The 14425-nt window shown below is 49.3% G+C and overlaps 3 protein-coding genes across 3 annotated transcripts; 2 read left to right on the forward strand and 1 right to left on the reverse strand.

The window, feature by feature from the left end:
* Window positions 1–286: 286 nt before the first annotated feature.
* On the forward strand, window positions 287–2137 carry H6S33_004246 (uncharacterized protein; the record flags this gene model as incomplete). Its single annotated transcript, XM_044835961.1, has 1 exon — window positions 287–2137. One exon carries the CDS (start codon window positions 287–289, stop codon window positions 2135–2137), a length of 1851 nt encoding a protein of 616 aa, XP_044690984.1.
* Window positions 2138–5140: 3003 nt separating this feature from the next.
* On the forward strand, window positions 5141–5293 carry H6S33_004247 (uncharacterized protein; the record flags this gene model as incomplete). The annotated part of the gene is made up of 1 exon (XM_044835962.1): window positions 5141–5293. One exon carries the CDS (start codon window positions 5141–5143, stop codon window positions 5291–5293), a length of 153 nt encoding a protein of 50 aa, XP_044690985.1.
* An 8738-nt stretch (window positions 5294–14031) lies between these two features.
* On the reverse strand, window positions 14032–14399 carry H6S33_004248 (uncharacterized protein; the record flags this gene model as incomplete). Its single annotated transcript, XM_044835963.1, has 2 exons — window positions 14032–14105; window positions 14198–14399. 2 exons carry the CDS (start codon window positions 14397–14399, stop codon window positions 14032–14034), a joined length of 276 nt encoding a protein of 91 aa, XP_044690986.1.
* Window positions 14400–14425: the final 26 nt, after the last annotated feature.

Consider the following 14425-nt stretch of genomic DNA (forward strand, 5'->3'; position numbering starts at 1 on the left):
ACCCAATCCCCCCCCCACGCCCCTCGACACCCCAAGAGCAGGGCGCGGAATTTCGCCATCGATTCTCAAGAGGGCTGCCTATTAGTACTGCTACTACTGCTGCCTACTGCTACATACTGCTACTGCCTACTGCTACTACTACAGACGTCTGCTAGATATATATATATATATATCCACCCCCCGAGTCCCAGTCCCAGTCCCAGTCCCAGGCAGAGACAGAACTTCTCAAGAGCATAGCATCTACTATCTCAACACCATCTCCACCACTCAAGGCCTCTCTCTCACGATGCCTTCCTCAACACCCACCCACGTCTTCATCGTCCGCCACGGCGCCCGCCTCGACATGGCCGACGCCCAATGGCAGCTCTCCTCGCCCACGCCCTACGACCCGCCCCTCACCTACGGCGGCTGGACGCAGACCCGCAGCCTCGGCTCCCGCATCGCCACCCTCATCGCCAACAGGCTCAACACCCCCCACCCCGCCTCCACCACCGCCGCCCACCCGCGCAAGATCCGCATCGTCATCCACTCCTCCCCCTTCCTGCGCTGCATCCAGACAAGCGTCTCAATCGCATCCGGCATCGCGCAGCACCACCACCAGGAGATCACAAACACGCACTACGTGCACGCCGACCCCGACGACGCCGACGGCGAGGGCGACGGCGAGCTCACCGTCGACCCCGCCCCGCACGACCGCTCAGAGCACCAATTCGTCAAGCCGCTGCTGCGCCTCGACGCCTGGCTCGGCGAGTGGCTGGCCGAGGACTACTACACAGACATCACGCCGCCGCCGCCCACGCCGCTGCTCGTCGGCTCCGCGAAAGCCGACTACATCCGGCCCCCCTCCCCGCCCCCTTCCTCCTCCGCCCACCACGTACAGCACCACCACGTCCCCTCGCTCTACAACATGTCGTCGCTCGCGGCGGCGCTGCCGCCCGCGTTCACGGGCGGCTTCGTCGCCCCCACGCCCACGTGGGCCACGTCGCCGAACGGCCCCATCCCGCGCGGGTACTTCTCGCACGCGAAGCAGTACGCCGAGTTTGACATCGGCTGGGACTCGACGAGGCTGGGCGGCGGCGGCGAGTACAAGGAGGAGTGGACGGCCATGCATAAGCGCTTCAAGAACGGGTGGAACCGCCTGCTGTGGTACTATGCCACCGAGGACCCGCAGGTGGCGACCTCGCCGACGCAGTGGAAGCGCTGCGCGGCCGGCGAGGCGGCGGTGTCGAAGCCGGCTACTCCTACGCCTACACCAGCGAAGGAGCACCCGCAGCTGGCTACGGCGGCGGCCGTCAACGGCAACCCGACGCCGCCGCTCTCCGACTGCGGCGACGACGACGGCGCCGACACCGACACCGACACCGACACCGACATCGAGACGGTGCTCATCCTCGTCACGCACGGCGCCGGCTGCAACGCGCTCATCGGCGCAATCACGCACCAGCCCGTGCTCATCGACATCGGCATCGCCTCGGTGACCATGGCCGTCCGCCGCGACCACGACTCCTCCCGCTCTCACCACCACCACCACCACAGCCACTCCGCGCCCCCAACAACAGCAACCACAGACGACGCCCCCGCGGCCCCGCCGGCGAAATACGCGCTCCAGATCGTCGCGAACAACGAGCACATCCGCACGGGCGCCACGCCGACGAGCACGCCGCCCGTGTCGCCGCACCTGCGCTCCACGGCCGCGAAGCGCACGACGACCATTGGCGGGTTTACGCTGGCGGCGTCGGGCGCGGGGAAGGAGATGGCGATGTTCGGGCATCATGGGAAGCGGAGCGCGAGTACGGCCAGCTCCGGGCCCGCGCCGAAGGGGCTGTGGAGCCGCCCCGTGGATGGGGGGGATAGTCGGCCGGCGAGTAAGGATGAGAGTGTCGGTAGTGGGAGTGGCATCTTTGGGAGTAGCAGTATGTTGTTTGGCAGTGCGATTGATGGCGGGAGTAGTAGTGAGGATGAGGAGGGTGGGGGGAGTACGAACGGGAGTATTGCGGAGGAGCCGGCGGCGGGGACGGGGCTGTGGGGGAGTACTAGTGCTGTGAGGGGCAGTGGGCTGTGGGGGGATTCGGGCGCGGCCGGGTGGGAGAGGAAGAGGAGGTGGACGGCGTCGACGAGGAGTGAGTTCCAGAATTAGGGTGGAGGAGTGGTTTGCGCTGGGGTTTCGGGGGAAAAGTTTCGACTGTATTATATTGACATTTAGTTTTGTTACTGGGCGGTATCTTTTTTCTGCTTGTTTTGCGTATTTTTTTTTGCTGCGCTTTTTCTTTTACCTTTTTGTTTTTTGTTTGGAGTGGGCTCTTTTCTTTTACTTATCGGACTTTCTATTGGCGTTTATGAATCTCTATCTCCCCTTTGGCATACATACGGCGGTCTGCGATCTTATCTCTCTACTTTTTTTTTTTTTTTACTTGCATCAATATGGGTTCTTGATAATCTTTCCCTTTTTTTCTGTTTATCTGTATTCTTACTCACCCGGTACGGTTCTTCTTGTCTGTGGTGTTGGTTTGATATTGGGATTGATTGGTACGGGTGGAAAGTTTAGTTTGTCTGCACATATCAAAATCTAGCTAGCTAGCTTAACTACTACTTGTGGGGAATTACTACTTATTGATTCGAATTCTGGTGTTTTGCTCTCTCGTCTGCTTTGAAAACAACTGATGATTTATTTATCCATCTCTCCATGTGATGAGCGGGATTCCATGTGAAGCCTAGCTACATAATATAATCCACCAGCTGTAGAATGTCATCGCACAGGGTCCATCCAGTCCAGGCCATGCTCTAAGCCAAAACGGTAAATCCGAGCCCGTGCCGAGGCTCTCGGGACGGGAAGCGCGCAATCATTCGCAATCACTCGCCGCAGCCCGCACGCAGCAGCACGCTGCAGAACTTGTAGAAACCGGAGAGCACAGGCGGGGTGGTGCTGATCGTTCAATTTTCACATGCAAATTTCGTGGCGGAGCTAGAGACGTACAGAATGCACTAAGCTTTGTGCTTTCCAGCGTTCTTTGTCCGTGCGGTGTCTGTACATGTAACTAACGGTTCCTGCAGTTGCATGTCGCGGATGGGAAGACGACACGACACGACAGACAGACCGGATGTATGCAGCACGTCAGCCAAGCAGGTGTGTCTCTCTTTCCTTCACTCTCTGGAGCATCCTTTGGCTAACAGTATACGAGTGACGGAAGATGATTTGTGCTGCTGCTAATCAACGCCTCGAGGGGGGGGGGGGGGGTCGCCTCTTTAGGGCACGGCTCGGGAGGTGGGCGAATGGATGACTACATGCCTCTTCCATGTTGTAAGTTGCCCTGGCTAGGTCTGCCTGTCCTGTCGGTAGGCAGTGAAATTGTTGAGATTTTGATGCCGGGGGGGAGGTCGAGCAAGGGGACTAGAGTCGGTAGCTATGGACCTGCTCTACTGGTGTAGAAGAAAAGCAGATTGAGGCGGGGTACGGCCTGGAGTGCTCTTCCAGGGAGATGCAATTGCTACTCTACTCTACACTCGCATGAGATGCAAGACGGGGAGTACAATTGTAGGTATGTAGAGTAGAGTAGGGAGAGAGGGGTAGGTGCATGTACGAGTACGAATCAGCACGCTTTGCCTCAGAATCTCAGAGTGAAGAGACGCGTCCGACGCGTCTATAGACTCGTGGATCGTGAAGCTTTTCAAGCGTGTGGCCAGGTGTCATATCAGCCCGCCCACAACGGGCATCTAGATTCTAGATCAACCATGTAGTGATGTCGTCTGCCCAATTAGTCAGAGATGGTCCAAGCGCCTGTGGCATGACTGAATGGATCGTCTCCACCATAAACGAAGGGGTAGGGATGGACTCAATTAGGCTGATATCGATCCTTTAGCTGGACAGTCACTTTGTAGCTAGCTGTGACCGGATAACTATCTGCCCTTGGTTAATCTCATGATCTAATATATCATAGGGTTGGTGTGTTGTGTTTTGTTGCGTACCGGGTTTAAGTGCTGGAGATGGGGTGTGCATTGTAAATTCTACAGATGTTTGCCACGAATCGTCCCATTGAAGCGTACCGAGGTTTCCTGGATAAACCGGAGAAGGCAGAAACGTAAGGAAGAGTAAGCTCCTAGCTCCAATATATGCTAAGAACAGGTGTTCGGAGATAAGTACGGACTACGAAACGAAACAGCTTTGGCAAACCTGCTCCGGCCCTGTGATTATTTGGGCTAGCTGACATCGATGACAGCTCTTGGTAAGAAAAATATTGTGTAGTATGACTCTGGTCAAAGCATTGCCTGTAGCATTAGGTAAATGTATAACCTTTCTTGCCTTCTTGTTCTTCATGAGGTATCACTCGCATATCGGCGGTCGGAGTTGATTGATTGATTACTTCATTAATTGTATTGGTGGCCGCGCGGTCGGAGTGATTGATTGATTGATTGATAATTCATTGAGCGGCAGGAGTGTGTTATATAATTATTTTTAATTCCTTTATTGTATGCAGCCCGAAGGAGTGTGTTGATTGATTGATTGACAATCCATTTATTTCGGAGTATGTTGAAAAGTAGGACGAGATAGTGAAGTGACTTGACAAAGAGTCGAACTAGCTATATAGTCACGGATCGGACAAGTGTCGACATGGTAGTGATAGGTGTCGACAAAAAAGGTTCGAACAGCTCACCTCATGTATGCGTTCGACGACATTTGGGGGGCCGGGTGCCCAACACGTTTATCGCTGCAAGTTTCTTGAGCTTGACACATTTCAGAGTGTCTATATATTTACCACTTTCCTATCATGTCAGCAACGCGACGCACCTATTGTGCAGTAGCGGTTCTTTGGACTTATTTCATGTCAGTAGAGGGAGGTGAGAGATAGTAGGGAGTAGAGGTGGGCTAGACGCTACTGATAAGTAACGGCGTGGGAAGCAAAATAAGTGTTCATACCAAGATAAACCCTTGTAAGCGGGAAGGTACTCGACTGTATGAAAGCTTCACCGCGTGCCGTATAAGCACGGAAACATGAGCCCTGCCATATAAAACCTCCGCACCCGGGGAAGCAGAGAGATAGATAGCCGGATCTATGGACCCTCTGATTCTACCAACAATGGCCCACTAGCAATGGAGATGAGCCGATTTACCTCGCCGGCTATCCGAGTGACCTCCCATTCCCAAATGGCCGGTGCCGCTGGAACCGGTGCCGCTGGAACCGGTGCCGCTGGAACCGGCTTTGGTGCGGAGTGCTTCCCGTGTGTGCTGATGCTGTTTCTCGAGGCTGGAAGACTCCGACTCACATCATCGCTAATGAAAGTTCTTGATGGTGCTTAAGACTCGCTGCGAGAGTTGTCCGTAATGGTCGCTACGGGCTATGGAGAGTTCGGTAGGTGCTGAGGATGACTGCTTTGGCTGGCGAGTGATAAGTCATGATTGTAACTCAACTATCATGTGTCTGAGATTGAAAATAGTATGTAGTATCATCCCATGATCATGTAACGTATGGTTATCGAAGAGAGGAGAGAGAGGCTCAGGTCACGACGAGCCGCCAAGGTGTGAATGGTTCTCTCTAGATTGTGGTTGAACATCGGAACTGAAGGGTTAGGGGTTCCGACTCATCTTGGCACACACCAGTCCGCTAAGTATCACTTCTAGCTAGTACACAACATGGGCGAGTGGTCTAGTGGTTAGACTGCTCGTCAGGCTAGACACCGAGTGTTTGTTCTCAGGATACCAAAGGTCCGGGGTTCAAGCCAGGGGTGGGAGTAGTAACTGGATTTGGTCGCCGGTTGCAGTACTTTTTGTTCTTTTTTATGTGAAGCAGAGAAAGCGAATTGATAATTATAATTTACTCGAGGCTACATACTTTCCTTCGCTAGACGTTGTTATTCATAGCCCGACAGCCCTCGCCCCTCATAGGAGGTATTGAGTAGGCCACAAGACTTTCACACTTACTACCCTTAAGCTTAGGCTCGGTGTGGTTCTTATGATTCTTTTCCTATTTGAAAAAGATCATCCGGTTACTGTTCTTATATAGCGCGAGTAAGTGTAAAAGAATAATCTATCTCGTCTTGATTTGAGGGAAAGCAAGGTGAAGAATTGACAAATTCCAGTGAGGCCTACGTTATACCTCTCTATGATCATCTCTGAATGGATCGAGGTATATATCTAGATCTAGATCCGTTTACTTTAAACAGTAGAACCAACAGTCTCTCGAAATATTTGTACTTTAAACTTACCTGGCAAGGCGAAGCTTTGTCCCCGGGCATTTTTGGCAGTAATTGGATGCTCAGCGCGCGCAGACATTCGTAGATCTGAAACCTGCATTCTCCGATACTTTCATCTCCCTCGAGTACTAGCAACGCCTGGGGCCCCGGGTAGTGGTTCTATCCGACTGCGGCCGACTATACCGACCCAGGTAGACTAAGTCCAAAAATTAGGACGGACTGCATTGGACTGCACCGGACTGGATTGGACTTCATTGGACTGCATTGGACTGCACCGGACTGCATTGGACTGCACCGGACTGCATTGGACTACATTCGGACTGCATTGGAGAAAGTTAGACTTCGTCGGACTGCATTGGAGAGAGTTGGACTGCATCGGACTGCATTGGAGAGAGTTGGACTGCATCGGACTGCGTCGGACTGCGTCGGACTGCATTGGACTGCATTTGAGAGAATTGGACTGTGTCAGACTGCTTTGGACTGCATCGGACTGCATCGGACTGCATTGGACTGCATTCGGACTACATTGGACTACATTGGACTACATTGGACTGCATTGGACTGCATTGGAGAGAGTTGGACTGCATCGGACTGCATTGGACTGCGGAATTACACTCGTCCAGCCAAGATAGTCCTTACAAACCTTTGGACGGACGGGATGGACTATGGAAGTCTTAGTTAATAATAATATAGGCCGAAGCTCCAATGTATACACCGAGGTTCTTGTTGTTAGTACCTTTATATAACTATCTTATGCTGTGCTCCTGTTAATGCTGAAATAACTTTGAACAACTGTTACAATTACTGTTGTTACACCAGGGCTCCTGTCGATTGGTCCGATCCGGCCTAGGACTAATATATTGGTAAATTCGCAAATTGAAGTTACCGGAAATTTCTAGTGTATCGGGCTTCAGTACTCCAACTCAAGACTAGTGAATCAGAGATAACTTGAGGAGTTGTGCATATACATGCGTTAGAGGAACTATTTTGAGGCCTGAATACCCCAATTTACTAGACCCGCTTGTTTTCCGAAGCATAAATAAGTTCAAAAAGAATATAATCTTTGTGAATATAAGCTCACCAAAGTCTGTATCTGAGTTTCTTTCACTGTCATTGGCGGTGAACAAACTGGCCTAACAAGTTGAAGAATTCAGACTCTTGAATAAGCTCTAAATACCTTGTTCAACTATTACCAGGCTTTCTTGAATTGCGTAAACGATCTGTTAAGTATTGCTTGGTCTGCACCTGAATGGGCTTTAATCTTCATACCCTATCGCTCGATGCCGAGACTTTCAAGCCGGGACGATGCCTGTACAGAGGGATGGATAGTCGCGCGATACGTGCTCGTTCTATAGCACAATCCACCAAGCAACCCAAAAGTCTAAACCCCGAGGCCTCGAGTTCGAGAACGTAAAATGAACGAAGGTGTAAAATTGACCTGTCTTTGTCGATGGCTATTCTACTATACATACTGCTGCACCAAATGAACGTAGTGATGGTCACGAGATAGGATGTCTCGAGCTATCGTCTCGAAGCTTGCCTGCAAGACCCGACAATAAAGAGAGTTTGGAGGGACAATATCTTGAGAAAAGACTGAGGTTTGCCTCGAGACATAATACAAGACTTTTTAACCACTTAATATAAATACTCCATACAAGTCCAATAATAGTTCGCCAAGTCGGTACATGGTCAAATAACTTGCATCAGATAGATATGTTTATCCCAAATTTCAATAATCCTCAACGAGAGCATTATTTCTACTTGTCTTAAGCAATTGCATACGAGACTACAATTATCTCGCAATGGACTTCTCGAGACTCCCGAGACCATTTCTTTCATAGACAGTACAAGACGAAATCACTGCCAATCTGATCTCGTCTTGTCTCGTGGCCATCATTAAATAAACGGCTGCTCCAATCCTCTTGACGGCTGCTACAATGTAAACGAGTACCTGCTGTGTCTGGTGTTATAGTCGTTCGTTGGATGCCGACGAACGGGGGGGAGGAGGTGGGTTGAAGTAGGAATCATTGAATAGGCCGGTTTGGTAGTTCAGTGTCTGCTTGAAACTCCTGTTTGAGACCCCACTTGCTAGAAAACTTGGGTCAATGACTAGATCGGTAAAGAAGGGTTTCAAAGCCATGTAGTGTGAGAGACATAGGGTCCTCTGACAAAGTAAACGTATCTATAAACGAGGATAGTTAGTGGACCCCGTCCCTCTAACGGACTGGATTTGTGGTCGTGATAGTCAAACCGGTGGGTGTTTGTCCTGAGTTGAGTCATGAATCTCTGGCAACCTCCAGCAGTAGGCAATATTTGAAGTCAGAGAGGTCAGCTGAAAATCACCAGCTGAGGTGGGAACCGCAAAAACCCCGAAAAAACGTTTTCGGGGATGCTCGTGGTGACTGGATCATGATCTATGACTCGACACCACGTCTACATGCCGAGGTCCTAAAGAGATATTAACGGATAAGATATGTGGCTACATCGGGAGACACGGCAGGTGGCTTGTTTAGATTACAACCACATATCTTGTTACGAGGATAATCCTCCTACCGAGAAACGGTTATTTTTTGCTCTTCTCCATCGAGTCTATCCCGAAGTCACACCGCCCCATCAACTCATTAGGAAATAGCAAAGTTCATCAAAGTGCTGTCCAAAATCCCCCGAAGACAGTTGAGTGTTGTTGGATGATGGATAGGGCTCGGTGTATGGACCGAATTCCAGGGAGACGATCTATCATGACGGAAGTCTGGAATCGAAAGTAAGTCCGCCCAACCGCCCCCAAGCACAACAGGATAGGATCATTATCGTACCATCTCACAGTTACACTTGCTTCAAGACATTGCCAGTGAAAAAGCTAAAGAAAATTACAGTGTCGGTAAAGAGCCTGTCCTTGAAGCGAGTGATAATCTATGCCTAGTATTCTTTTTTTTCTTTTTTCTTTTCCAGACACAACTGCACCTGTGCACTGTTTTGATACAGGAACAGCGGGTAATTGATCCGGAAGAAATCCATGCATGCCATCGGCTGTGGCACTCTTGAGTGTAATCACCTCCTTGCCCTTGTGCGGCACAGCTGAGTTATCCGGATAACAGCGGGGGGCAGTTCCAGCAAGTTGCTCATCCCTTACCTTACAAGTTACGGCGTGGGTGCCAGTAATCTTCAGAGGTGTTATAGGCTGTTTTTGGTACTGCACGTGGTACACGTGGTAAGCGAGATACTTTAATAGTCGAATACAGCGGCTGCGGGCTCGAATCGCCGTCAAAATCTGCTGGAAGTGACCTGTTCCATCTGGGCAAGAAAAATTTGCGACATGAGCCACTAATGTATCTAGCATAGATTAGCGTAGAACGTTGATCCTATCCACTTGGAACCACGGGAGTATGATTCCCATAAGCTTGAGAACGCACGAAGATTACAGAAGGTGGCATACAACCCTGTTTAGTGATCCACTCGAGTGATAGTTTATGAAACTATGAAACAGACTTGAAGCATCATCATCGGAATCCCTATGTTTCCTAATGGTTCATAGGTTTTCTTAACCACTGAGCACATCTAGCTATTCCAAATACCCCGGTAGATAATACGTTTACCGTCGTGGACTCTACGAGTGGAGAGCGATATGACAATGGGTGTTTGAAGTCGGAACCCCGATGGTCAAGAATAGACTATATGAAAGTTCTGGATTCAATAAAAATCATAAATATGGTATGATATAACTCAGCTTGCTTAGATATCTTAACCTTCTAGAGTCGGGGCTTCACGAAACGGTATTTTTGTACCACACAAGATCGAAGAAGGAAGATCGACGCTAATATGCACAATGTAGATCCAGCGGCTTCATTTCTTCTCGCCTCTGCCTACAAGCTCAGTTCGACAGGGCTTTTCTTTATCTGCCGAGACACTTGGCTTCGCTCCAAGGATGCTTTGAGCAGGCTAACAACTGATCGCTCTCACTCGGAGGTCGAATATAATCATACGTTAATGTTGAGAAATCCAACAAGAATTTAACGAGTCCCGAAGCCGGCAGAAGAAAACAAGAAACTTAAATGTACGTCTAATCGTACCCCGTACCGTGCGGTATACGGTATTACGGGGGTAAACGTAAGGCATGATCCAAGTAATTAGTGGTTGGCCGCATCCACGGTAAAGAAGAGATCTGTTTCAATATGGTACCATATGTATCGACCGGAGATGATACCCTTAATGCTTCATAAAGACGATTGGTGGGAACCTTGATTGGCGGGGTTGTTCTATTCTTATAGGTGATACAGTACCCCTGAGAAGCTTAAGCATCCTTCTATTCGCACGTATCCATTCATGTGGGTGACCGAATTCGAATATACGTGTATGTGCAAGTAAGTCTTCTCCTGGAATTCAACAGTGCCGTAGATATCTCGGGGATTGCAATCAACGCTAACCCTTAAATGGAGGAATTATTGTTATATGTGCCTTGTTATATGGTCGGATCGAGACACACATACTACAACTACCGTCCAGATCGCATCAAAACAATCCGTTTCACGCCAACGTCGATCTAGCTACATTTCCTTACCTACAGTATACTCGAACCTTACCAGATTGTACCAAAGGTAAGACATCACCCCATACATTCTGGTGGGTGTAACTACAGATGGTAGGGAAGTCTTGTAATACGTGCATCACAAACTAACCGTTCATAGAAGTTGTGGTATATTCTGGTAGAAAACTCGTACGATTCTTCAAGCAAAAACACTCACCCATTTTCTCACTCGCTCTGTTGGCTGGCTGCAGAGCTACACAGATATATGCTGTAAACAGATCTTTTTAATTAAACTTGCACATACTCACATAATGGAGTATTGTCCGTAGGTATATCAAATTCCAAAAGTAAGAAATCTGAGTTCAGTATCTCTACCTAGAACCTAGTTTGAGAGTGTTACAAACCTAAACAAACGGAAATGCCGAGAAATTTTGAAGGCCACGACTCCGCGGCCTTGGGTCCTTACAGCACAGTTTCGGTTGTTTCGTGACAGATGTCCCTATTTCCGGCGGGAATATTTCTTATCAGCTTCTAGAAGTGGTGCCCCAAACATGGGAAGGGGTTCATGCACGAGTAGCCCAAGCAGGTGGATGATGTAACTTTGATGGGAATTCTAGGATGGGTATTCTAGAAGTGAGCAAGGGGAATCCCAGGAGATCCATACTAGGTACGAGATTCCCATTCTCAGAACACTACCCTCTCAGCCATTACAAATTAGATCAAAGGAAACAGAGCAACGTTAACTGGAGATGAGTATCAGTGTGAGTCGGGCCGATAAATTTGAGTCACGGGGAAGGGCGTTGGGGCTGTTATGAAACCACTATTCGTGCTGTGGAATGGGTTCGACATTCCTATCTCCATGATGAGCGTCCAGGATCCCAATATCCACTTGCCCAATTGAAGCAGAAAAGGCGATTGACAAAACAAGCAAGTGAATTTATGAAACGTCGCTACCCCCTTCGCTCATCCACAGCTAGCACCACGGGTAAAGCCACCGACGGGACCTAGCGCGACAGACGCCGACATTCCGAAAGTAGCGGCGACCCTCGCCAGGGGTTCCAGTGACCGCTCTCAAGCAAGGTCTGGTCCCGATTGATTCAGATGTTAAGGCGATACGTCTTATTCACTCCTGGGCATAAGACACTTTTTTTATTTTCTATTATTTACTTCTTTTGACAACATACATACTGACAAAAGCTCGAGCGCAGTGCATATAGAGTATCTCACACATAGCGTTTCGAGATATAACTCCCTCAGACCAAGTGAAGATGGGGGATCCCAGTTTCCACCCCAGCCACTTCAGCCTTCTTCAGCCATATCGAAAGGTGCTCAAAATAGTTGGTTAGAGCGTTTTGTCAATTCGGCAGACGATGGCAGCGTAGAGTAATTAAATTGCTCGAGAAGGGAAGCGAGAAGGTTCTCATCTATCTAGCTCCTAACAAAAAACTGCCGGACCGTTAGTGGACGTTTGACGTTAAGGATCCTTAACCAGGCTAGACTTTATCTATTAGCGCAGATCAGCCGTATTGAGGCTCTGCGGTCGCCCGTTCGTCTCGATTATTGGTGGCTTTTGTCAGTCATGATTGGCGCTTTCTTGAGACTTGGAGAAACGTTGTTCACAGTACTTTTTGTGGCTAATTTGAGTTTGGTTTTTTGACGGCAGCCTGAATGCAGATGAATCAATGCACAGATTCGACAGGCAGTTACATACATGTAGTTCTTTAGGACTCGGGGCAGAAATACACGATATTATATTATTAGACAGTAAGTACAAGTTATGTACTCTTGCAACGAATACTACATGTATGTGCCGTACGCTTTTCAGCTCCAAGCTTGTACTCACATGTGCACTCTACCGGTGGACTCACGCAGCGCTACCTAGAAGAGGGACACGACTCAACGTCGTCTAAAGCACCCGGTACTCTACTCGCCAAAAAATAAAGTCTGTGGATGAACTAAGTACCGTTGCAACGCAACCATTAGGCCAGGTACTTAATTCATCCACAGACTTTATTTTTTGGCGAGTACATATGCGTCCAGGAATATGTGCAGATATCAACATAAACCGTCTGGGCACGAACTACTAGCAATCTAGTTAGAGTTTGCATGCGTAAACGTCATAAACCAGTGGTCGGTGAAGCAAAGAACTTACTTTTTGATCATTTCTACCCCCCCCCCCCCCCCCCCCCCCTTTTTGGAACTCAGCATGTGAGCATGGCAATCATCGACCTGGCTAATAATAAGTGGCCGTGTAAGGAAACGAGTGCTTGGTAGCGAAAAAATGCCAACTAGGTATATCCAATCCCGCTTTCTGACTCTCGGCTCCTGAAGTAAACACTACAATATTGTAAGATTTTCGGTTTAATCCGCGGGAAAATTATACAAGGAAGGTTTCAGGCATCTGGACGAAGTTGGAAAGGGTGCCCTGGCAGGCAATGACGAGATGGGATAGTCCGTGCTACCCAGGTACAATCACTCTACCATGATAGAGTAACTGACCCTTGCACCTACATCACGACCGACAACACCATCACGACTTTTTTTTCACTTTCGTATTCATACAGTTGCTTTGCAACCACCGCTTTTTGCGCTTCATATTCTATTACCGGTAGTAAGTGAATTATTATTTACTTCTTCAGGCATCCCTGCTCAAGATGCAGATAATCTTCCCCCACCACCACCTTCAGCACCAGCAAGCACCCTTCCCCCGTCCCTTACCCCTTCTCGCAAATGCAGAGTATACATACTATCTGTATGTAGGGCATCTTACAGTGCATTCCGCCGGCCTCCTTGCCGATTTTGTTGACTGCCCTCCTCCTCCTCCATGCAGCTGTTCCGTATCTTGGCCTTGTACTGTTTTATGATCTCGCACCGATATGGGTGGTTGATCATGAGAGAGTGTGTCCTGGCCGGATAGGTACCTACATGAAGAGGAGGGTGAGGTGCGTGGTGTTGGAATTTTATTTACTCTTTGGAGAGCAATTTCTTTTTATCTACCCCGCCTTCCCTCCCATCTTTTTTGGCTTCCTCTTTTTTTTTTCTTGTGTTGTCTTCATACCGACATATCGGTCTCCACTTCCCTCCCCACCCCCCCCCCCCCCTTGCACAGCACTGCACTGGGTATATATTCTTCGTTTCTCTTGTTGCTGCCGCCGCCGCGACTACCCTTATATTCAGCCGGTGGTGCCTTTTATTTATTTATTTATTTATTTATATATTCTTTGTTGCCCACCTGTCAATGCTAGCTAGCTAGTAGCCCTGCTCTGTCATAATTCCTACCCCCCCCCCCCCCCCCCACAATCGATCGAGCGTGCGTCCGGCAATCAAAACTCACTTTTTATGGTGACACTGCCAGCGCCAGATGCCTTTTGCCAGTCCTGCACGTTCAAGTTCACGTCTACGCTCAGGTTCACATCATCAGCATCCAGGTGGTAATCCTCCTCCCCGTCTTCAAAAGAAGAAGGATCCAAAAGCAGAGTCTACTACTACCCTTAGTAGTATCCCTAAGAAATCGGCATTCATCCGCTACTGCTGCTTGGTCGATCTCTTGCGCGGCGGCCAGAGACAAGAGCACCTCAGGAAGAAGAACAAAAAGAAGAAGGCGGTCTTGGTCGTTGTTGTGGGCGCGGTTCATAGGCGGCGATTGTCTCCGACGCTTGTGGTGCGGGAACGGAGGCGGCGGCGCGGGCATACCAGTGCTGGGAGTGGGAAGAAGAA

This window comes from Morchella sextelata (genome assembly GCF_020137385.1).
Source record: "Morchella sextelata strain SCLS chromosome Unknown scls_17, whole genome shotgun sequence".
Lineage (NCBI taxonomy): Eukaryota > Fungi > Ascomycota > Pezizomycetes > Pezizales > Morchellaceae > Morchella > Morchella sextelata.